Here is a 25353-nt window from a genome sequence, read left to right as displayed (position 1 = left end):
AATCCCACCCTCACCTTCTCCCACAGAGTTCAAAAGTCTGTTCTGTGCTTCTGTGTCTCTTTTTCTGTTTTGCATATAGGGTTATCGTTACCATCTTTCTAAATTAGATTATATTTCTTGAATAGTGAGAAGGAAAAGGAAAAGTGTTTGGAGATGATCTAGGCAGAGGAAAAAAAAGACAAAGAAAACTAGAAGGAAATGGTATTAAGATACTGAGAAATTCAGTATCTATGTAAGAGTATCTGTGAGTATCTATGTGAGACACGGAAGAGAAAACAGCTCACATCTTCCTAATCCCATGAACCACGCCAGAAAGGGAGACGTCGCTGTGAGGGACGGCCACAGTCATGCTGAGTGTATGCAGAGAACGTCTGCTTGTCCGTGTATTCAACTAGAGAGGGGAATATAGGATGGCTGTTACATTTATGTGCCGCACAATATTATATTAAGATTTTGTGTTATGAACGAGGCATCACTTGTCTTTCTGCGCTGTGTGAGGAATGCATGAGAGGGCTCTCTCTCAATGAGCACATGTGAAAAGGGAGAGCGTGAAATGGAGGGGCAGGTCGAACCCGCCCTGGCACCCTTGTTTATTTCAGCAGTCGTTGTTCAGAAGGAGGAGGTGAGATTAAACACGGGGAAGAGGCGCTTGGCAACCAAGACTACAAGTCACAGGACGTCCAGACCACTGGCATCCTAAGTGCACTGTGTACCTTGGTGGGGGCTGATGTCTCTATGGGGGGAAACAGAGGTGTTCTGAATACTGACACCCATGTGGTGTCTTACCAAAGGGCTTCCCCTACAAACCACACTTTGGAAACTCTCCTTGCTTAAAGCCAGGAAGGAGCAATAAATGGTCCCACTTGTCCACAGCCCGCATTGACCTGGATCGGAGGATGGTGAAGCCACCAAATAGTGGCTGAAAGTGGTTAAATGATATGGATAGGACCAAAACCACTCTCTTGTATTGTTGTGGATAGACCATTAGTCAGAGGTGTCCTTCACAAGTTTTATCACTATGCCTTCTCGTAAGCGTCTTTGCTCTCATTCAGACAGGATTTTACCTTTAAAAGAACCATCCTTGATGCTGCTATCTCCCATTCAACGTCTGATGAGAAAAATTTTAATTGATTCAAGAGATGACATCTGTTACCTAAGTGTTTCATTAAGCAGCTTAATCTCAAAATTCTTCAAAAATCCCCAAAATCATCTTTTTTTATCTTTAAAATGAGTTCCAAGGACTTATATAATCTTTAAATTTTCTTCTGGTTACTTACAAAATGACAACAAGACAAAGAATCTATGGTTGTGTCTTTATTAAGTTTTGAAACATGGAAAGGAATAAGTGCTGGTCATAGCCTCGTATGCTAAAAATAAACTGAGTAATCATCATCACTTTATACTACTTTTAAGGTTACAATGTAAACTTCCATTTAGAGACAAAAAGAAAAGAAGAAAATTAAAGACATTCCTTTTAAAAAAAACTGAAGAGTTATCAAGCAATAAATTTCTTAATTTATATTTAATGATAAAGGCATACATATATTTTACAAATATGTATAACTTTTTTATACATAAATTATAAATGGAGTCCTGTATAATATATGTATCTGTCTGATGGTTTTATAATCTCAATAATGTATGCTTTAGAATATCATATTTTTTAAAAAATCAGAATACAAATGATTAAACATCAAAGACTTCCTTTTGAGAGAAAACTTCAAGAATCTCAACAAAACCAAGAGCATTATAAATATCCAATACTATGCATTTTAAATAATGCTTATTGAAAATGATACTCTTAACTTTTTATTGAGATGCTATTAATGTATAGCATTGTATTTATTAGTTTTCGATATACCTCATGATTATTCATGCATCTACATATAGTGGGATTCCCTGGTAGCTCAGATGGTAAAGAGTTTGCCGGCACTGCAGGAGACCTGGGATCAATCCCTGGGGTCGGGCAGATCCCCTGAAAATGGAAATGACAGTATTCTTGCCTGGAAAATCCCATGGATGGAGGAGAATGGCAGGCTACAGTCCATAGGTGGCAAAGAGTCGGACACGACTGAGCGACTTCCCCTTTACTTTCTACATAAAGTGTAACGATTACTACAGTAAGTTAACATGATCATTTAAGATACTCTCTTAGCAACTTTCAAATATATAATACGTTGTTGCTAATTATAGTCACCATTCTGTAAATCGTATCCCCAGGACCCCTTTTACTTAACACTGGAAGTTTGCCCTGTTCACCACCTTTACTCATTTCACCAAACCCACTGCACCCACTCTGGCAACCGCCAATCTGCTCTTGGTATCTATGAGCTCATTTACTTTTTTTAAATTCCACATATACTGAGGTAAGATATTGTCTTCTTTTTCTAACATATCATTTAGCATAATGTTCTTAAGGTTCATCATGTTATAGATAGAAGGATTTCCTTCTTTTTCTGACTGAATAACATGCCATTGTGTGTGTGTGTGACTGTATCACATTTTCTTTATCTGTCAGTGGACACGTGTATTAGGGAAATAAAATAGAAGTAGTCTTGTTCAGGCTTCAGAGGCAAAAGAGCACCGCAGGCCTCTGACCTTGCTTCTGACCTTCCTGGATACTGTCTTGACTACTGCCCTGGGTGTCAGCAACACCTGCTGTGAGTTCCCAGAAGAGAAACACTCTAATAGATAGTGAGGGGGTCTTGGAATTTGTTAAATCCCTGGAGGAGGTCAGGCCAATCACTGCCTCAACAACATTCCAAGATTTGTAGAACAAAGCAAGCAGCATTATAAAAATTAACATGACACCAGAACTGCAGTTTTGCTCTTGGACTTACAATGATATCCATTTGTGGCCTGGGAGTCATGGATGGGGGCCCAGAGACAGCAATCCAAAGTCTCATCCCCAGAGCACTGCCTGGGACCTTTCCCGACTGAAACTGCAGACTGCTGTCACACAGGACCCCCAGCGGTGTTTGAGTCTGGATGCTGGCAAATTCAATCAGGCAATATAGCCCAGCCAATGGGTTAGTGTAAAAAACATACTTCTCATTCATGGTGGGACTTTTTCTTTACTCCATCCCCTACTGCTTGGAAATGGTTTTCTGTACTGTTTAATCTCTTGTTCCTTTGATTATCTTGTTTATTTTAGCCATTTGGAATTGTTATTTGATTTATAGAATTTAAAAGACTGTGTTATTTTGTCCTGTTCCTATGCTCTTCATTCTAAACAACCCTGAGGCCAACTGTTAGGAAAATAAAATAGAAGTAGTCTTGTTCAGGCTTCAGAGGCAAAAGAGCACAGTGGGCCTCTGACCTTGCTTCTGACCTACCTAGACTCTGTCCTGACTACTGCAGTGGGTGTCAGCCATACCTGCTGTGGTTTCTCGGAAGAAAACAGGATAGATAGATAGATGGATAGATAGGGAGGGGATCTTGGCATTTGATATGTCCCTGGCGGAGGTCTGGTCAACCACTCCCCGGACTTAGCAACACTCCAAGATTTGCCCAAGGGTTGTGCGTGGGGCCGTATTGACAGCAGTCCAGTCTCGGCCTCAGCCGGGACATGCTGCCTGGGGCCTTTTCCCAGTGGGGTTCTGGGCCGCTCTCACACAGGACTTCCCACCGCTGTTGAAGTCTGGATGTTGGCAAATCCAGTTTGATGACGTATGTACTACTGTTCTCCTCTGCTGTTTCTTTTTCTTTTTTGCCTTTTAATGTTATTATATTAAAAGTAGACTATATAGTTCTCTAATAAATATTTGTACTGTGTGTTTGTATATAGAGAAGGTGTGAGTCACTCAGTCACGTCTGTCTCTTTGCACCTCCAAGGACAGCGCGGGCCATGGGACTCTCCAGGCCAGCGTACTGGAGCGGGCAGCACCTCCCTTCTCTAGGGGATCTTCCCAACCCAGGGATCAAACCCAGCTCTCCTGCAATGCGGGCAGATTCTTTACCAGCCAAGCCTCCAGGGAAGTTGTATATAATGAGGGGCTTACTTTTTTTTAACAATTCTTTGAACCTGAGACAAAAGTGGAAACTTTCAGCGAAACAACATAGGTTGTTACCAAGTCTTGGCTGTGGTAAATGTGCTGCAGTGAGCATGGGGATGGAGATATCTTTTTGTTTCCTTTGGTTAAATACCAAGGAAAGAAAAATGGAACTGATCATGTGGTAGTTCTATTTAGTTTTTTGAGAAATCTCCATAGTATATCCTATAGCAGCTGCCCCAGTTTACATTCCCATCAACAGAATGTAAGTGTTCCCTTTTATAAAAAGACAGTGAAGTTGCTCAGTTGTATCCGACTCTTTGCGACCCCATGGCCTGTAGCCTACCAGGCTCCTCTGTCCATGGGATTCTCCAGGCAAGAATACTGGAGTGGGTTGCCATTTCCTTCTCCAGGGGATCTTCCCAACCCAGGGATTGAACTTGGGTCTCCCACATTGCAGGCAGACGCTTTACCCTCTGAGCCAGCAGGGGCTCAATATCCTCAAAAGACACTTATCTCCTCTCTTTTTGATAGCAACCATTCTAACAGGTATGTGGTGGTGTCGCACTGAAGTTTTGATTTGCATTTCCTCCATAATTAGTACTACTAAGTGCTTTTTCATGTCACTATTAGTCATTTGTGTGTCTTCTTTGAAAGATATCTATCAGATCCTCATTTAAATAATTTTAAAACAATTTCCCTTTCTACTAAGTTGTATGAGATCTTTATATACTTCAGTTATTAGCCTCTTACCAGAAATGATTTACAATTTTTTTTCCCATGCCATATGTTGCCTTTTCATTTTGTTCATTGTTTCCTGTGCTGTAAGGAATCTTTTTAATTCAGTCTTTCTTGTTTATCTTAGTTTCTGTTACCTGTGCGTTTGTAATACATTACCCAAGAAAACATGACTGTGAAGCATATTCCCTATGTTTTCTTCCAGAACTTTTACATCTTACTTGTAAGACCTATTTTGTTTTGAGTTGATTTTTATGGATGGTACAAGACAGTGGTCCAATTTCATTCTTTTGCATGTGGCAATCTGGTTTTCCCAGCACCTGTATTGAAGAGACTGCCTTTCCCCATCGTATGCTGTTTCTTTATCATAAATTGAAGGAGCTCTCGTGTGCAGGGTGTTTCCAGGCTCTCTATCCTGTTCTCTTGCTCTGTGTGTCTGTTTTTATACTAACACAACACTGTTGACTGTTATAGCTTTGTAATGTGGTTTGAAATCCAAAACCATATTACATGTGGTATAGTACTTCCAGTCCATTCTTCTTTCTCAACATTCCTTTGATTTTTTTTTTTTTTTTTTTTGTCTTTTGTGGTTCTGTACAAATTTTAGGATTGTTTTTTCTCTTTTGATGAAAATTGCTGTTGGAATATTGATTGGGTTTTCATTGAATCTGTAGATTATTTTGGTTAGTAAGATCATTTGAACAATATTAATTTCTTCAAATCTGTGAGAATATCTTTCCATTTATTTGTATATTCTGTTTCTTTCACCAATATTTTACAGTTTTCAGTGTACCAGTCTTTCACTTCCTTAGTTAAATTTATTCCTAGATATTTGATTCCTTTTGATACAATTATAAATGGGATTGTTTTCTTAATTTATTTCTTAAGATATTTCATTATTTGATTTGTGTATAGAAATGCAACTGATTTTGTATATTGTTTACATACTGAATTTGTTTATTAGGTCCTGTGGTTTATTAGATCAGCCTTTCAGGTTTTCCATGATATCATGCCACCTGAAATAGAGTTTTACTTCTTTGTGATTTGTATACATTTTATTTCCTTCTATCGCCTAATTGCTCTCTCTTGGACTTCAGTTGAATAACAGTGGCTAGAGTGGGCATTATTTGATTTTTCTTGACCTTAGATTAAAAGGTTTTTAGGTTTTCAGTGTTGAATGTGATGTTAACTGTGAGCTTGCGGTATGTAGTCTTTATTACGTTGAGTTACACTGCTTCTATAGCCAGTCTTCTCAGAGTTTTTTTTTTTTTTGACATGAATGTATGTTAAATTTTGTCAAATGCTTTTTTTGACAAATGGGAATGATCTTCCTATTCAGAAGATCATGTGATTACAATCACTCATTTTATTAAGTAGCATATCACATGGCTTGATTTGTAAATGTTGAGCGCCCTTGTATATTGGAATGAATTCTACCAGAACACATGCTGTTGTTGTTGTTGTTGTCCAGTTGCCAAGTTGTGACCAACTCTGTGACTCCGTGAATCCCAGCACGCCAGGCTCCTCTGTCCTCCCCTGTCTCCCAGAGTTTGCTTAAATTTATGTCCTTGAGTTGGTTTCATGCTATCTAACCATATCATCCTGTGCCACACCCTTCTCCTTTTGCCTTCCCCTTTCCCAGCACTGGGGTCTTTTCCAATGAGTTGGCTCTTAGCATCAAGTGACCAAAATATTGGAGCTACAGCATCAATCCTTCCAATGAAAATTCAGGGTGTTTTTCTTTTAAGATTGACTGGTTTGATCTCCTTGCAGCTCAAGGGACTCTCAAGAGTCTTCTCCAGCACCACAATTCAAAAGCATCCATTCTTCAGAGCTCAGCCTTCTTTATGGTCCAACTCTCTTATCCGTACATGACTACTGGGAAAACCATAGCTTTGATTATATGGACTGTTAGCAAAGTGATGTCTCTGCTTTTTAATAAACCTTCTAGGTTCACGGGTTTGATCCATGGGTCGGGAAGATACCCTGGAGTAGAAAATGGCAACCAACACCAGTATTCTTGCCTAGAAAATTCCATGAACAGAGTAGCCTAGCAGGCTAAAGTCCATGGGGTTGCAAAGAGTTCGACATGACTGGGTGACTAAGGGCTAGGTTTGTCATATATTTCCTTCCAAGGAGCAAGTCTTTTAATTTCATGGCTAGAGTCACCGTCCACAGTGATTTTGGAGTCCATGAAAATAAAATCTGTCACTGCTTCCACTTTTTCCCCTTCTGCTTGCCAAGAAGTAATGGGACCAGATGTCATGATCTTAGCTTTTTTTTTTTTAATTGGAGGATAATTGCTTTACAATATTGTGTTGGTCTCTGCCATACATCAACATGAATCAGCCACAGGTATGCACATGTCTCCACCGTCTATGAGGTCGGACAGAGTAGGACACGACTGAAGCAACTTAGCAGCAGCAGCAGCCTCCCTCTTGAATCTCCCTCCCACCTCCCACCCTATCCCATCCCTCTAGGTTATCACAGAGCACCTGATTTGAACTCCCTGCTTCATACAACAAATTTCCACTGGTTATTTTACATATGGTAATATACATGTTTACATGCTACTCTCTCAATTTGTCTTACATTCTCCTTCCCCTACTGTGGCCATAAGTCTAGTCTCTATGTCTGAGTCTCCATAGCTGCCCTACAAATAGGTTCATCAATACTATCTTTCTAGATTCCATATAAATTAGTTAATACATGATACTTGTTTTTCTCTTTCTGACTTCTCTCAGTATAACAGGTTCTAGGTTCATCCACCTCATTATGACTGACTCAAATATGTTCTCTGTTATGGCTGAGTAATATTTCATTCTATATATGTACCACAATTTTATCCATTCATCTGTCGATGGACATCTAGTTTGCTTCCATGTCCTAGCTATTGTTAATAGTTCTGCAACAAACATTAATGTATATGTATCTCTTTCAATTATGGTTTTCTCAGGGTATATTCCCAGTAATGGGATTGTTAGGTCGTAAGGTAGTTCTATTCCTAGTTATTTTAAGGAATATCCATCCTATTCCCATAGTGGTTGTGTCTGTTTACATCCCCACAAACAATCTAGGAGGGCTCTCTTTACCCCATGCCCTCTGCAGCATTTATTATTTGTAGATTATTTTTTTATGATGCTCATTCTGAACAGTATGAGATGAAACATTATTGTAGTTATTGTAGTTTTAATTTGCATTTCTCTAATAATTAGTGATATTGAGCATCTTTTCATGTGCTTTTTTGGCCCTCTGTATGTCTTCTTTGAGGAAATGTCTGTTTAACCTCTGTTTTTTTTATTGGGTTGTTTTCTTGATATTGAGTTGCATGAGTTGTTTATATATTTGGAGATTAATCCTTTGTCAATTGCTTCATTTGAAAATATTTTCTCCCATTCTGAAGGTTGTCTTTTTGTTTTGGTTATGATTTCCTTTGCTGTGCAAAAGCTTTTAAGTTTATTTAGGTCCCATTTGTATATTTTTAATTTTTATTACTTTAGGAGGTGGATTAAAAAAGATCTTACTGTGATTTCTGTCAGAGTGTTCTGTCTATTTTGCTCTAGGAGTTTTATAGTGTCCAGACTTACATTTAGATCTTTAATCTATTTTGAGTTTAATTTTGTGTATGGTATTATGGAGTGTTCTTCTCTCATTATTTTATATATAGCTGTCCAGTTTTCCCAGCACCACTTATTGAAGAGACGGTCTTTCCTGCATCGTAAACTCCTGCCTCCTTTCTCATAGACTAGGTGGATTAGGTGATCAAAGGCATGTGGTTCATCACCGGGCTTGTTATGCTATTCCACTGATCAGCGTTGCTGTTTTGTGCCAGTACCATACTGTACTGGTTTATATAGCGTTCTAGTACAGACCAAGTCAGGCAGCCCGAGTTCTCCAACTCTATGTTTCTTCCTCAAGGCTGCTTTGGCTATTCTAGGTTTTTGTGTTTTCATACAAATTGTAATATTTTTCACTGGAATTTTTTAAGTGCTGTTGGTAACTTGACATGGATTGCACTGAATCTATAGTCATTTTCACAACACTGAGTCTTCCAGTCTATGAACATGGTATATATTTCCATCTGCTCGTTTCATATTTAATTTCTTCATTAGTAACTTACAGTTTTCTGAAAAAGAGAGTCAAAGTGTCAGTTGCTCAGGGGTATCCAACTCTTTGTAACCCCATGGACTGTAGTCCATCAGGCTCCTCTGTCCCTGGGATTCTCCAGGCAAGAATATTGCAGTGGATAATCGTTTCCTTCTCCAGATGGTTTTCTGAGTACAGGTGGTTGGCCTCATTGCCATCCTTGTTGTTCAGTCACTGATTCATGTCCAGCTCTTTCTGACCCCAGGGATTCCAGTATCCCAGAATTCCCTTTTCTTCAACATCTCCTGGAGCTTGTTCAAACTCATGTCATTGAGGCAGTGATGCCATCCAATTCAACCATCTCATTTTCTGTTGTCCTATTCTCCTCCTGCCTTCAGTCTTTCCCAGCATCAGGGTCTTTTCCAGTGAGTCAGTTCTTCTCATTGGGTGTCAAATTATTAGAGCTTCAGTGTAAGTATCAGTCCTTCCAATGAATGTTTAGGATTGATTTTGTTTAAGATTGACTGGTTAGATCTTGAAGTCCAAGGGGATCTCAAGAGTCTTCTCCAGTACTACAGTTCAAAATAGTTCTTTGGTGCTCAGCCTTCTTTATAGTCCAAATCTAACACCCATACATTTCTATTGGAAAAACCATAGCTATGACTATGCAGGCTTTGTCAGCAAAGTAATGTCTCTGCTTTTTAATATGCTGTCTAGGTTTGCCATAGTTTTTCTTCCAAGGAGCTTTTCTTTTAATTTAATGGCTGCAGTCACCATCTGCAGTGATTTTGGAGCCAAAGAAAATAAAATCTATCACTGTTTCCATTGTTCCCCCATCTATTTGCCATAAAATGATGGGACTGGATGCCATGATTTTTGCTCTTTGAAGTTTGAGTTTATGCCAACTTTTTCACTCTCCTCTTGTAATTTCATCAAGAGGGCTCTTTAGTTCTTCTTCGCTTTCTGTCATAAGTGGGGTGTCATCTGCATATCTGAGTTTATTGACATTTCTCCCTACAGTCTTGATTCCAGCTTGTGCTTCATCCAGCCTGACATTTTGCATGCTGCACTATGCATATAATTTAAATAAGCAGGGTGACAATATACAGCCTTGATGTACTCCTTTCTCAATTTTGAACCAGTCCATTGTTCAATGTCCACTTCTATCTGTTGCTTCTTGACCTGATACAGATTTCTCAGGAGGCAGGCAAAGTGGTCTGGTATTCCCATCTCTTGAATAATTTTCCAAAGTTTGTTGTGATCCACACAGTCAAAGGCTTTGGTATAGTCAATAAAGCAGAAGTAGATGTTTTTCTGGAATTCTCTTGCTTTTTCTATCTGTGATCCAATGGATGTTGACAATTTGATCTCTGGTTCTTCTGCCTCTTCTAAATCCAGCTTGAACATCTGGAAGTTCTTGGTTCACGTACTGTTGAAGCCTGGCTTGGAGACTTTTGAACATTACTTTGCTAGTATGTGAGATGAGTGCAATTGTACAGTAGTTTGAACATTCTTTGGCATTGCCCTTCTTTGGGATTGGAATGAAAACTCACCTTTTCCAGTCCTGTGGCCACTGCTGAAGTCTCCAAATTTGCTGACATATTGAGTGCAGCACTTTCACAGCATCATCTTTCAGGATTTGAAATAACTCAACTGGAATTCCATCACTTCCACTAGCTTTGTTTGTAATGATGCTTCCTAAGGCCCACTTGACTACACATTCCAGGATGTCTGGCTCTAGGTGAGTGATCACACCATCATGATTATCTGGGTCATGAAGATCTTTTTTGTATAGTTTTGTGTATTCTTGCCACCTTTTCTTAATATCTTCTGTTTCTGTTAGGTCCATACCATTTCTGTCTTTTATTATGCCCATCTTTGCATGAAATGATCCCTTGATATCTCTAATTTTCTTGAAGAGATATCTAGTCTTTCCCATTCTATTGTTTTCCTCTTTATTTGCATTATTCACTTAGAAAGACTTTCTTGTCTCTCCTTGCTCTTTTTTGGAACTCTGCATTCAGACAGGTTTATCTTTCCTTTTCTCCTCTTTCACTTCCCTTCTTTTCTTAGTCTCCGCTCGAGACTCTGGACACTCACCGGCAAGTCTAGCTCAGATTCTGGTGGGGTCACTGCTCCTTTCTCCTGGGTCCTGATGCCACAAGCTTTTGTTTGTGCCCTCCAAGAGTCTGTTTCCCCAGTCCTATGGAAATTCTATAATCAAACCCCACTAGCCTTCAAAGTCAAATTGCCTGAGGGTTGTGTCAGTCCCTTTGCCAGATCCCCAGGTTGGGAAATCTATTGTAGGCCCTAGAAGTTTTGCAACAGAACAGTGCAAGAAGTTCTTCAGTGTAATTGTCCTGCAGTTTGTGGGCCGGTTGCTCAGAGGCGTTATGGTGGGGCCAGTGGTGACCTCTCAGAGGACTTGTGCCCCATGCTGTGCCTCCCAGGTCTGCTGCAGCCAGGCTCACTGTCCCTGCTGCAGGCCGCTGCTGACCTATGCCTCTGCCTACGCAAGCACTCAAAGGCAGCTTGGGCTCAGTCTCCTGTGGGGTCCCTGGGTCCTGGTCTGCACAGGGTTTTCTTGTGTGTCCTCCTAACATCGTTGCCTCCTTAGGTTTATTTCCAGGTATTTTAATATTTGTGATGTGATGATAAATGGGGTGGTTTCCTTAATTTCTCTTTCTGATCTTTCATTGATACTGTATAGGGATGAAAGAGATTTCTGTCTTAATTTTTTATGCTGCAACTTTACTAAATTCATTGATGAGCTCCAGTAGTTTCTGGTAGCATCATTAATATTTTCTATGTATCATGTCATGTTCTCTGCAAACAGTAAAAATTTTATTACTTCCCCCCCCACCAATTTGGATTTTTAAATTTCTTTTTCTTCTGTGATTCCTGTGACCAGACCTTCCAAATCTATTTTGAATTAAATTGGTGAGAGTGGACATTCTTGTCTTGTTCTTGATTTTAGAGGAAACGCTTTTAGTTTTTCACTGTTGAGAATGATGATTGCTGTCATCATTTTTGTCATAAATTGCCTTTATTATGTTGCGATAAGTTCCCTTTATGCCCACTTTCTGGAGGGTTTTTATCATAGATTGGTGTTGATTTTTGTCAAGAGCTTTTTTGCAACTATTCAGATTATCAGATAGGCTTTTATTCTTCTATTTGTTAATATGGTGTAATATGTTAATTGATTTGCTTATATAGAAGAATCCTTCCATCTGTGGAATAAATCTACTTGATCATAGTGCCTGGTCCTTTTAATATGTTGCTGAATTCTGTTTGCTAGAAATTCGTCGAGGATTTTTGCATCTGTGTTCATCAGTGATATTGTCCTGTAATTTTCTTTTATGTGGCATCTTTGCCTGGTTTTGGTATCAGGGTGATAGTGGCTTTGTAAAATGAGTTTAGGCATTTTCCTTCTTCTGAAAACTTCTGGAAGAGTTTGAGCAGAATAGGTGTTTGCTCTTCTCTAAACTTTTGGTAGAATTCACCTATGAAGCCATCTGAACCTGGACTTTTCTTTGTTGGAAGATTTTAAATCACAGTTTCAGTTTTATTACTTGTGATTGATCTGTTTATTTTCTATTTCTTCTTCAGACTTAGAAGGTAGTACCTTTCTAAGCATTTGTCCATTTCTTCTAAGTTGCTCATTTTATTGGCATATAGTTGCTTAATAATCTCTTATGATCTTTTGTGTTTCTGTGGAGAACTCAAGTCAGTATAACAAAATCCAATATCTGTTGTTGCTGAGTTGCTCAGTCATGTCTTGACTCTTTGTGTCCCCATGAACTGCAGCATGCCAGGCTTCCCTGTCCTTCACCATCTCTTAGGGTTTGCTCAAACTCATGTCGATTGAGTCAGTGATGCCATCCAACCATCTCATCCTCTGTTGCCCCCTTCTCCTCCTGCCTTCAATCTTTCCCAGTATCAGGGTCTTTTTCAATGAGTCAGTTATTCATATCAGGTGTCCAAAGTATAGGAGTTTCAGCTTCAGCATCAGGCCTTCCAATGAATATTCAGGATTGATTTCCTTTAGGATTGACTGATTTGATCTCCTTGCAGTCCAAGGAAGTCTCAAGAGTCTTCTTCAACACCACAGTTTGAAAGCATTAGTTCTTCCCCATACAGCTTTCTTTATGCTCCAACTCTCACATCCATACATGACTACTAGAAAAACTATAGCTTTGACTATACAGATCTTTGTTGGCAAAATAATATCTGTTGTAACTTCTCCTTTTTCATTTCTAATTTTATTGATTTGAGTCCTCTTCCTTTTTTCTTGAAGAGTCTGGCTAAAGGTTTATCAATCTTCTTTACCTTCTGAAAGAACCAGCTTTAAGTTTTATTTATCTTTTCTATCATTTTCATCTCTTTTTCAGAAATTTTTGCTCTAATCTTTATGATTTATTTCCTTCTACCAACTTTGAGTTTTGTTTGTTCTTTCTCTAGTTGCTTTAGGTGTAAGGATTGTTTGCTTATTTGAGACTTTTTTGTTTCTTGAGGTAGGACTTTATTGCTATAAACTTCCCTCTTAGAACTGCTTTTGCTGCATCCCATCGGTTTTGGGTTATCTTGATTTTGTTATTAGTTTCTAGGTATTTTTTGATTTACTCTTTTGATTTCTTTAATGATCCATTAGCTATTTAGTAACATATTATTTGGCCTTCATGTGTTTGTGTTTTTTACAGTTTCCCCTGTAATTTACTTACAGTCTCAGAATATTGTGTTCAAAAAAGATGCTTGGTATGATTTTAATTTTCTTAAATTCATTGAGGCTTGAATTGTGACCAAAAATGTGGTCTGTTTTGGAGGATGTTCTGTGAACACTTGAGAAGAAAGTATATTCTGCTGCTTTTGGATGGAATGTCCTATGAAAGTATCAAGTAAGTTTATCTGATCTAATGTGTCATTCAAGGCTTGTGTTTTCTTACTAATTTTCCGTCTGGATGATCTGGCCATTGGTGTAAGTGAAGTGTTAAAGTCCCCTAATATTACTGTGTTACTATTGATTTCCCTTTTTATGAATGTTAGCATTTTCCTTATATTGATGTTCTCCTATTTTGGGTGCATAAATATATTTATAAAAAATACATTTTTTATATCTTTTTCTTGGATTGATCCCTTGATTATTATATAGTGTCCTTCCTTGTTTATTGTGGCAGTCTTTATTTTAAAGTCTATTTTGTCTTATATAATATTGCCACTCCAGCTTTCTTTTGATTTCCATTTGCATGAAATATATTTTTCCATCTTTCAGTGTGTATGTGTCTCTGGGTCTCTTGTAAACAGCTTATACTTAGGTCTTATTTTTGTATTCATTCAGTCAGTGTCTTTGGTTGGAACATTTAATCCATTTATATTTAAATTAATTATAGATATGAATGTTCCTGTTGCTATTTTCTTAATTGTTTTCAGTGTTTTTGTAGCCTTTGTTTCTTCTCTTTTTTTTTTCTTTTTTTTTTTCTCTTCTCCTGTGTTTCTTGCCTAGAAAATTCCTTTAACATTTTTTGTATAGCTAGTTTGGTGTTGCTGAATTCTCTTGGTTTATGTCTATTAAGCTTTTGATTTCTCTGCTAAATATGAATGAAAGCCTGGCTGGGTAGGGTAATCTTGTTTATATGTTTTTCCTTTTCATAATTTTAAATATATTCTGCTGCTCCCTTCTGGCCTGCAAAATTTCTGCTGAAAAATCAGGTGATAATTTTATGGGGAGTCCCTTTTATATTATTTGTTGCTTTTCCTTTGTTGCTTTGAACATTTTTTGTTTGCATTTACTTTTAGTTCATTCGGTTAACATGTCTCAGTTTGTTGTTCTTTGAGTTTATCCTATGTGGTACACCGGGCCACCCAACACTTGGTGACTATTTTCTTTCCCATGTTAGGAAAGTTTTCAACTATTATCTCTTCAGATATTTTCTTAGGCTTTCTTTTTCTTCTTCTGAGACTACTATAGTTTGAATGGTAGTATGTTTAATGTTGTACCAAAGGTCTCTGAGACTGTTCTTATATTTTTTTCATTTTTTTTCTCTATTCTGTTCCACAGCAGAGATTTCCACTATTCTGTTCTCCAGGTCACTAATCTATTCTGCCTCAGTTATTTTGCTGTTGATTCCTTCCTGTGTAATTTTCATTTCAGTCATTGTTTTGTTCATCTGTGTTTGTTCTTTAGTTTTTCTAGGTCTCTATTCAACCTTTCTTGTATCTTCTTGATCCATGCCTCTGTTCTTTTTCTGACATCTTAGATCGTCTTTGCCATCATTAATCTGAATTCTTTTTCAAATAGATTGCTTATCTCCTCTTCACTTAGTTATTCATGTAGATCTTTATATTGCTTTTTTTGGTAACATATTTCTTTGTTTGATTTTGCCAAACTTACTGTGTTTGTGGTTTCCTAGTGAAGGGAGTTAGCTGCACCCTCTTGGGACAGTGTGGTGGGTCCTAGCACCCATTGGCATATTTCCTAGTATTTAGATCTATCTTCATGCTCCTGGGAGAACAGTGTGTATTCTGGCACCAACTGATGGACTTCCTAGTAGCAGAAGCTATCAACATTCTCTCAGAACAGCAAGCCTGGTTCCGTGACCTAATAGGGGATTTTCTAGTAACGAGAGGTTTCCTCACACTCCTGGGATGACTCACAGTTCCTGGAACCCACTTGAAGTATTTCATAGCAGCAAAAGGCATCCATGGATTCCTGGGATTCTGTGGGTAGGTTATGGGACAGTGTGGGCAGGTCCTGGAACCTGCTGGCAGAATTCTTAGTGGCTGGACCTGTCCATGTCCTTCCAGGACAGTTGGGGCAGGTTCTGGGTCCCACTGGGGGAGTTGCTGGTGACTGGAGCTGTCTTCACCCTGTGGGTCAGCAGAGGTGGGACCTTGCATCTGTCAGCAGGTCTGCAAGAGGTGTTCAGTGCTGGCCTCTGGAGCCCAAGACGGCAGCAGTGACTTTCGTCCTCTCCTTGAGCCCCTGTGGGTGGTGTCCTCTTGCCTGAGAGTGCTGGTAAGGGTAGAAGTTCTTACGGTGGTCCCACCCCTCTCCCCGTGCCTTCTCATGGGCCCAGGCTTCTTCCTAGTACACCCTCGGTTGCCATGGCCTGCCCTCCTCAGGCTGTTTTTGCACCTAACCCTGCTCCTCTCCCTGGGACTGAGATTTGAGGTCTGAATGGCTGACCCCTACTCCACCAACAGAGGAATACCTCAGATTGGGGAGTGCAAAGTGATGAAGCTGACCCCCTGTGCAGGTTACAGTCCACTTTGCCTTCCACAAATTGGTTGCTGCTCTCCTCTCTCAGACTATGAAGCTCTCCCTCTGTCCAATCTAATCGCTCTGCTGGGAGGAGTCTTCCAAGGTATGGGAACCTTTCCTCCTTTACAGGGCACGAGCCCTGTCCTCATTCCTTATTTTTCTTTTTCTCTCTGTCCTACCTGTTTACTTGGGGGTTTTCTTATCTTTTGGGGCCTCATAGGTCTTCTGTTAGCACTCAGCATTTGTTCTGTATGAATTGTTCCACTTGTGGATGTATTTTCAATGTTTCAGTGAAGGGAGGTGATCTCTGCTTTTTACTCCTCCACCATCTTGATTCTGACACTACCCAGATTCCAATATTGTTGTGATTGGTGTATTTGTGAGAGGAGGTGAGGTCTAGATCCTTCTACTCTGCCATCTTGCCTTCTCCCTAGAGACTGTCCTCTAAAAAAAAAAATCGAGCCTCAACTCTCCTCATTAAACAAAAGTAAGATATGTAATACAAGTCTAAAAATGGGCAGTGAAATAAGTATAGTTTTCAATTCACATTGAATATGGAAGAAAAAATATGTATAAAATTTTGAAATTAATTTAAACATATTTTTAAAAGTTATCTTTTTAAAAATTGTGTTTGGGGGAATGTCAACTGATTTCTAAAGGAATTAATGCCAACATTGTACTGAATAAAAGTCATTCAGTATTGCTAGTCTATATAAGAATGGGTGCAGAGTAATTTTCCCTTTATTTTGTTCTGTGGTGGCAGGCATCAACCTTTGACTATGCCTAAACATGCTAAAATCTAACATCATCACATTGTGTTACTGTGGTAATGTTTGCTTCTTCCTTGCTGGTATAGTCTGCGAACTTCTGAGAGAGAGAACCACATCATTACCCATAGAACCATAGGCCAGTGTCTGCTGAGAAGCCTCATCCACAAAGCTGGAAGTGGACTTGGCCAACATCTAGGCAAGCCCGAGGACCAGAGTATGGGTTGAGACGTGTGGATAAGCTTGTGAGTCTAAATGCCAGCCTGCAGGGCCTCTCCTGATAGACAGACTCTGGCCTGGGCTCATCCTGGGGTAGAGTGACTCCCTCACTCTGCACTATAGCGACAAACGTCAGGTTTATCATTCCCAAGCAGCATATTAGAGGCTCTTTCTCTTAATAAACTAAATTGCTATAGAGAAAATAAGTATACACAATGACATGTGGGGGACACACTCACACCTTAAACCACAAGCAGACGGATGACACCTTTCTGAGAAGCATAAATATGAATTCATCGCTACATGTCCGGTGTTAATCACTGCTAAAGCCATGCAGTCCTGAACTTGGTTTACTGAGAGGTTTTCAAACACAGACTCCATGTCCTTACTAGTGACTGGTCTTCGTAAATCTGCTACCTCTTTGTGTTCAGTCTTGGCTTGTCAGATGTTTCTTGGAATTTATCTATTTAGGTAGTCCCGTTTGTTGGGATGTACTTGCTCATGGTTGTCCCTTATAATGCTTTTCATTTCTTTGGTGTCAGTTGTAACATCCTTTCTCTCAGTTTTCATTTGAGTCACTTTTTTTTTTTTTTTTTTGGTATATCAAACTAAATGTTTGCCTATTTTGTGTTTTCAACATTCTCTTAGTTCTATTGTTCTTTCTTATTTTTTTTCCCTCTACTAGTTTTTGGCTTCGTTTGTTCTTTTTCTGATTCTTTGATATATAAGGTCAGGAGTTTATTTGTGACCCTTCTTATCTTCTAACGTTGCATTTATTGACATGAGCGCACTCTTATTGCTGCTTCTCCTGGATCCCATCATTTTGGTATGCCGCATTTCCACTTTCATTTGTCTCACGATATTTCCGTGAGTTATATTCCGCTTCTCCTCTGATCCTTTGGTTGTTCAGTCTCCACAGTTTTGTGAAATTTCTAGTTTTCTTCTTGTACTTGCTTTCTGCTTTCAGACTATTTTTGAAAAAAAATGATTTCAGTTTTCTTAGATGTATTAAGGCTTGTTTTGTGACTTAATATATGATGTATCCTGAAAATGTTCCTTTTGCACTTAAGAAAAATATGTATTCTACTTCTTTTGGATGGAATGTTCTGTAAATGTCTTTTAAGTCCACCTGGTTAAAAGGTATTGTGTAAGTCCAAAATTTCTTTATTGATTTTTGTCTGGATGACGGATCTGTTGATTAAACTGAGGTATTAAAGTCCCCTAGTACCATTTTATGTTTGTCTATTTTTCTCTTCAGGTTTGTTAATATTTGCTTTTATATATACAGATACTTAAAATAGTACACCAATATTTACAAATTTATATCCTCTTGGTGGATTGTAACTATTTAGCGATCTTTTTTGCTTCTTATTTTGGTCCTTGACTGAAAGCTATTTTGTCTGATATGAAAGTGAAAGTGTTAGTCTCCCAGTTGGGTCTAACTCTTTGCCGTCCCATGGACTGTAACCCACCAGGCTCCGCTGTCCATAGACTTCTTCAGGCAAGAATACTGGAGTGGACTGCCACTTCCTTCTCTAGGGGATCTTCCCAACACAGGCAGATTTTTTACTCTTTTAGCCACCAGGGAAACCCTCATATTTTCTCTGATATTAGTATAGCTACTCCAACTTTCTTTGGTTAAAATTTTCTTGGGATACTTTTTCCCTCCCTTGACTTTCACTTGTGTGTGTTCTCAAAGCTGAAGTGAATTTCTTGTAACAACATGTAAGTAGATTTCTATTGGCCTCCATGGTCTCTGGAGGTAGTGGTAAGTACCTTTATGTATGTTAACTTAGAACTAGCACCCAAAAATAAAATTTTTAAAAAGTGTTTGCTTTATTTAAGCAAAAAAGAGTACTTTCACAGAAAAATGGGCTTGTGTCAGTCTGATGCCTATGTGTTGGGATTAGATATGGTGAGTCAAATGAGCCCCTACAAACTGTCTCTGAGCTGTTTGTAGCCTTTTGGATCCCATGGATATAAGTCCCAGTGGTTTTCCAAGTTAGAGGTTTTGGTGGACCCATCTGTCTGACAGGAATCTTAAAAACTGGGGCACCAGCCGTTAGGTCAAACTCTTCATCCCTCAGGGAGAAGCTGAGAGGCGTGAGCTCCCTCTTGGTCTGTGTTCTTATGCTAGGAGAGGGGTTTGTGGTGTGGCTGTGTCATAGGCTCTCCTAACCATTTCAGTATTTTTTAAAATTTATTGTTTTTAATTGAAAGATAATTGCTTTACAATATTGTAATGCCTTCTGCCACACATGAGCATGAATCAGCCATAGGTATACATATGTCATCTCCCTCTTAAACCTCCCTCCCACCTCCCTCCCCTACCCACCCATCTAGGTAATCACAGAGCAACGGCTTTAGGTTTCTTGCATCACACAGCAAATTCTCACCATATATACCATATTTTATATATGGTGATGAATATGTTTAATGCTACCCTCTCGTCATCCACCCCTTCCTCCCACACTGTGACCATGTCTGTTCTTTATATCTGCGTCTCCTTGGGTGAGCCTAGAGCCTGTTACACAGGGTGAGGTAAGTCAGTATTTTATTTTATCTTACTTATTTTTCATTTGCGCGATGTGTAGTCATTCAGCTAGTTTCCAGATTTCTTTCAGAAGGAAGCTTCCTGTGGGTAGCTGCAGATACAGAGTGCTCCTAAGAGGAGATGATTCTAGGAGCCGGCTCTGACACTGTCTTTAACTGTCCCATTACAGGTAGTTTAAACACGCTGCTGCTGCTGCGTCGCTTCAGTTGTGTACAATTCTGTGCGACCCCATTAGTAGGCGGTAATTGTATATTTTAACCAAATCCTTACTCTGCTGTTAAAATTTGGTTTCTAAATCTACTACTGGAAAGGAACTGTCCACCAATAAAGGTGGACTTACAGATGTGTTCTATAACTAACAGTTTTCACTAACTCCTTATATCTGGAAGGAGGACACTGTGGTTCATCAATCTACATAGGTTCTCTTTCTTCTGGCAGCAGTTGTGCAGTATCTCACTAGATCCTGAATTTATTCTTGCACATGGAAAGCACTAGAAGCATGTGGAATCAAAGGGGTCATTCATCACAAGCAGGAGTGCTCTTCTGGGAAGCCAGGCGACTGGGCCACTGGTCAGCGCTCTCCAGCACTGCAGCGTCCCCTCATGCGAGTTGGTAGTTCACAGTCCATGGAGCAGAGCCCGTGGAACACAGGTCTTCTAGGGTTCATCTGAACTCCCGAGAGAGGCTGAACAGGAATACAGTTTTCTAAAACATCCACATCCAAATTCACAAAGTTCTATCTCTTTGGAAATGGAGTAAGGTAATTTAGTATGGCTTCCCTGGTGGCTATGTGGTAAAGAATCTGCCTGCCAATGCAGGAGACATGGGGTCGATCCCTGGGTCAGGAAGATCCCCTGGAGAAGGAAATGGCAACCCACTCCAGCATTCTTGCCTGGTAAGCCCCATGGACAGAGGAGCCTGGAGGGCTACAGTCCATAGGGTTGCAAAAGAGTCAGACACGACTTAGTGACTAAACAACAACTGTTAGTACATGATAATAAGTTAACATGAACTACTGCCAGTAGCTCTGTGCCAACGTCAAGGTTGTCATAAAGTGGGGAGAAAATAGGGGAAGTTATAGAAGTCAGGTGAAGTCGTGTCTGACTCTCTGCGAACCCATAGACTGTAGCCCACCAGGCCCCTCTCCCCATGGGGATTCTCCAGGCGAGAATACTAGAGTGGGTTGCCATGCCCTCCTCCGGGGGCTCTTTCCAACCCAAGGATAGAAGCCAGGGCTCCTGCATTGCAAGTGGATTCTTTACTGGCTGAGCCAACCAGGAAGCACAGATAAAGTGACAGATTTCCTGAAATGATGTCTAGAGAGGGGAGGGAGCAAAAGTATATTTTGGTTGTCTTCCTTCTAAGTTAGAGTCTTCATCATGACAGATGTCCAGATGAATAATATTTTGCCAGTTGACTCCCGCTAATTTCAAGAAATGAGTTGCTGTATCCAATTCATTACAACAAATAATGTAAAATTTTGTAAATAACCAGTTTAATGGTCCAACATCACTAAAAGTGTTGTATTTGTGGTTGATGACATGCCTTAATCTCCATAAATATCTCCTCTTTCTAGAAATATAATCAATACAAGGAATACATACCTTCTGTAAGTTCAATTTGCTGATGAATCAGGATTTGATTTACCTATTATAGTAAACAAAAATATAAGCTGTAAGCATATGTCAGATGATTTTTAAGCCAACCAAATTATGTTTTTATATTTTTTAAAATGCATATAATTATCAATATTTGTCAATACTGTCAATATTTAATGATAGTTTACATGCTTGTTAGTGTAAAACTAAAATGTAATATAAATTATATGCATATATATTTATAAGTGACAAGATACCTATTGAATGTGTTCAGTACTAATGTGGGCATATTCAAGTGAAATAAAATGACTTAAACTAAAAAAAACGGGGCTTCCCTCATAGCTTAGTCGGTAAAGAATCTGCCTGCAATCAGGAGATCTAGGTTTGATTCCTGGGTTGGGAAGATCCCCTGGAGAAGGAAATGGCAATCCACTCCAGTATTCTTGACTGGAAAATTCCATGGACAGAGGAGCCTGGCTGGCTACAGTCCATGGGGTGACAAGAGTTGAACAGAACTTAGCTACTAAACCACCACACTAAAAAAAAAAAAAAGAAAAACCTTAAAAATGAGAACACTGATCTTTCTAGAAGAGCTTTAGGAAATATTAAGACCATTTTATCCATGTGAAGAGATTTTTTTTACTATAAATCTCAATTTTCTTTTTTAGTGTAAATGAGATCATCATTTCTAGTAGGTGATAACTTCTACGTATTTTGTGAGTCCTTGATTTTAAAAAATCTATTTCTTGGAGAATATATGAACTAATAAAATTCTTATATTATGCTCAAATACATTTTGGTATACAAAATTAGTTCAAAGAGTGTAAGAGACACAACTCATTTTTTGAAAAATGTTTGAATGACACAGGAATATTTAGCTTTATATAGTTTGGGCACACAGAACTTCCTATTCTACTTTGCCTGTGAGATTTCTCACATCAAACAAATGTAAAACCTTATTTTGCTGAGATAAGTTATCAAACATTATAATCTATTACTTTTCCCCACTTTATGGTTGCATTTATAAAATTGGCTCTTCAAAAGAATAAAAACAACATAAAATATAATTTTATTAATTACAATAAAAAGGTAAGTCATACAAAAATTGTTGAATTGAACACTAAAGTTTGTTTTATATTTGTTTTTAACTGCTAACAAATTATTCAGTGTTGGGATTAAAGGGCATAGAATCCAAAACCAAGGTTCCAGCCGTATAAAACCATTTCTACTTCCTGTGCATTTTGATGCTGAGCAAATTATTTAACTTCCTCTAGGCCTCAGTTTCCTCTTTACGAAAATGGTGACAATTCTAGCACCTGTATATCATAGGCTTCCCAGGTTACTCAAGTGGTAAAGAATCCACCTGCCAAAGCAGGAGACCCAGGAGATACGGGTTCGATCCCTGGGTTGGGAAGATCCCCTGGAAGAGGAAATGGCAACCCACTGTCATAGAGCTTCTAACAGATTAAATGCGTTATTATATGTAGTACATTTAGGAACAAAGCCTGGGAAATAGTGTTTAGTAAAGGTTTGCTGTTGACTCTTAATTACAGATTATATTCAAGTTCATAGAAAAATACAATTTCCTAAGACATTGGTGTTTCGCTTTATTAGTAAACCTTGCTTAGAAGAATTAGTTTGTTAGCAAGAAATGTTGTTTTACCATTTCAGACTTTTGTGATTTAGTTATTTGCTAGTCATTAAGTAAACTGGGAGCACAATTTTACTTGTTAAGAGTCTTTTATGCATTTGAAATTACCTGACTTAAATATTGTAACCCTGGTGGACAGTCTGGTGAAGGTATTAGTTTTATGATATATAATGGCTTTGCAGGTATATTTGGCTGAAGAGACACTTGCTGGTATTGGACCGGAATGTCAACTAGGCCAGATCCTGTTTTTCCAGTTTGGACGACTAGATAGTCAATCTGTGTTTCAGAGTATGCAGGCTGAGGACTGGTATATTCAGCTTGGGTTCCAGGATTGCTATCCTGGACATGATTTTCAGCCTGGGTTTCACTGTCGCCGGCCTGCCGGGTGGGACAGCCAGAATGTTCCAGAGATGCTGAAATATGAACAAGTGTAATTATTTGTAACTGCACAGAAAAGTTAAGATTTCAATTCTTTTAGTTATCTACAAACTAAAAATTTCTACTCAGAAATCCTGTTTCTATGAAGCTTAAAGTTTGTGTTTTTATAGTTCAACAATTTTTCAGTAAAATATCTGTTGTTTCATATCCATTTCTTTTTTTTTTTTTTTTTTATCTTATTTATTTATTTATTTAGCTGCACCAGGTCTTAGTTGCAGCATGTGGGATCTAGTTCCCTGACCAGGGATCGAACCTGGGCCCCCTGCATTGGGAGCTCAGAGTCTTAACCACTGGGCCAGCAGGGAAGTCCCTCATATCCATTTCTATTTGTGGGTTTTCGCCTGTATATAGAGTTGTTCCACATCCTTACACGTAGTCAGAATTCATATGAAAATATGGTTGAAACCTAAGGAAGTGAAAACAGATCAACAACGTAGCATACATATTCTGGAATGCCTTCACGGAAATGAGATGTGGCATTGGATAGAAGGCCCAAAATAGAGGTGTTAAGCCAGCATTTCTAGAACCAAATCACTCTACAAAATATGACAATTCTGAAATTCTGACAAATGGAAGTTCTTATATGTATAGAACTGGCAGTGGTTTTGCCCCTCCAAGGAATACTTGTCAAGGTCTAGAAATGTTTTTACTGCTTCAGCTGCAGAAGAGAATGATCCCGGGATACAGTTGTTAGAGGCCAGGAATGCTGTTAAATATCCTAAAGTGGTCAGAACAGCATGCTGAAATAAAGGGTTATCCATTCCCAAACATTATAATGTTCTCATTGAGAATCTGGTATACAGGTAAAGGCATGTCATTCCATCTAGTATACTGTCCAGATACTTCCCTGGGTTAACCATTTGCCTGGGGCTTTAATCCATGGTTTACCCCTTTCCTAAAACCCTTTCATCAAAAAAAAAAAAAAAATTGACTGATCCTGAAGTTACAAATTAAATTTTAAAATTTCATACCTTAGCTCTCTGGAAAATATGATTTGAGAGCAAAAGGAGGTAAAAAGTATCAGAGGCAAAATTATCTTAAATAGTTAATAAACACAGTATGGGAAGAATTTAGTAAGCATTTATTCTTATAATCCATGAAAATTTGTAAGCAGTGAAACTTTATAAGCTTATATGTACATAGAAAAGCAATTCCATAAAAATGTAATATAATTTGAAAAGACTGTGTCCCAAAATATTTTAATTGCAAAGGCTACGCAAAACTTAATACTAAGAATAGGCCATTTATAAATACGTTTAAGTGGAACACTGATGACAAAACATTGTAAAGAGTAAGCCTTAAAAGACTTTTTCAGAGGGAGACCAATGGTAGAGTAAAAGGACATGCAGCTTACTTCCCAACACAAACATATTAATACATGGACGTGTGGAAGAGTTCTCATGGAGAACTAACTGGAAACTGGCAGAACAACTCCTGCAACCGAGGATGTATCAGAGATACACATGCGATCGGGTATAATGTGAAGAGAAGTGATTGGGTCAGTACCTGTGCCCCTGGGGCGGGACTCAGAGAAGAAAGGAGATCGCATGGGTGGATACTTGCCCTGGTAAGTGAGCAGGTTGAACAACAGACTGGATGTCCTAGTCCTGGGGTCCTGTGTGGGGAAGGCATGTCTCTGTGGCTGCTTGGAAAAATGCTTTCTATCTAAAAAAGGGTAGAGAATCTCAGACTCCATCCATGAGGGGTGTTAGGTCGCCCCCAGGAAGGGTGAAAAGGGGTCTGCCCTAGTGATTGCCACCTCACCACACTCTCCAAGCAAGTGAATACCAACCACAGCCCTACTCAAACCGCATTGTACCATACCACGGCTCTGCTTTAGCTCTGGGGTGGCCAGGACCGGCTGAATGCTTGACCTAGGGACAGAGACTGCCTGGGTGCCCAGAGGATAGCTCAGGCGGGATGCTAGTGGCCACTGTGGGTGCTTACTCAAGTGGCGCCCCGGAAGCAGCCCAGACTCTGAAGGCAGCTGGAATCCCCATGGCCTTTATGCTGTGTGTCCAGCATAAAGTGCAGCCCAGCCTGCTCCATGCG

At 39.1% G+C, this 25353-nt stretch overlaps 1 protein-coding gene across 1 annotated transcript in view; it reads right to left on the bottom strand.

Annotated features, from left to right (window-relative positions):
• LOC136172992 (phospholipid scramblase 2-like) overlaps nt 1-24997 on the bottom strand; it is a 43447-nt gene extending 18450 nt beyond the window's left edge. The window contains exons 1-3 of the mRNA XM_065942136.1: nt 24808-24997; nt 22972-23276; nt 21219-21261 (exon numbers count right to left, since the gene is read on the bottom strand). Of these exons, the coding sequence (XP_065798208.1) occupies nt 21219-21261; nt 22972-23276; nt 24808-24997 (538 nt within the window). The remainder of the gene's footprint in view (nt 1-21218; nt 21262-22971; nt 23277-24807) is intronic.
• Between the last annotated feature and the right edge of the window lie 356 nt (nt 24998-25353).

This window comes from Muntiacus reevesi, chromosome 8 (assembly GCF_963930625.1).
Source record: "Muntiacus reevesi chromosome 8, mMunRee1.1, whole genome shotgun sequence".
Lineage (NCBI taxonomy): Eukaryota > Metazoa > Chordata > Mammalia > Artiodactyla > Cervidae > Muntiacus > Muntiacus reevesi.
Note: the sequence above shows the minus strand (reverse complement) of the source record. Positions and strands in the feature narration are given on the sequence as shown.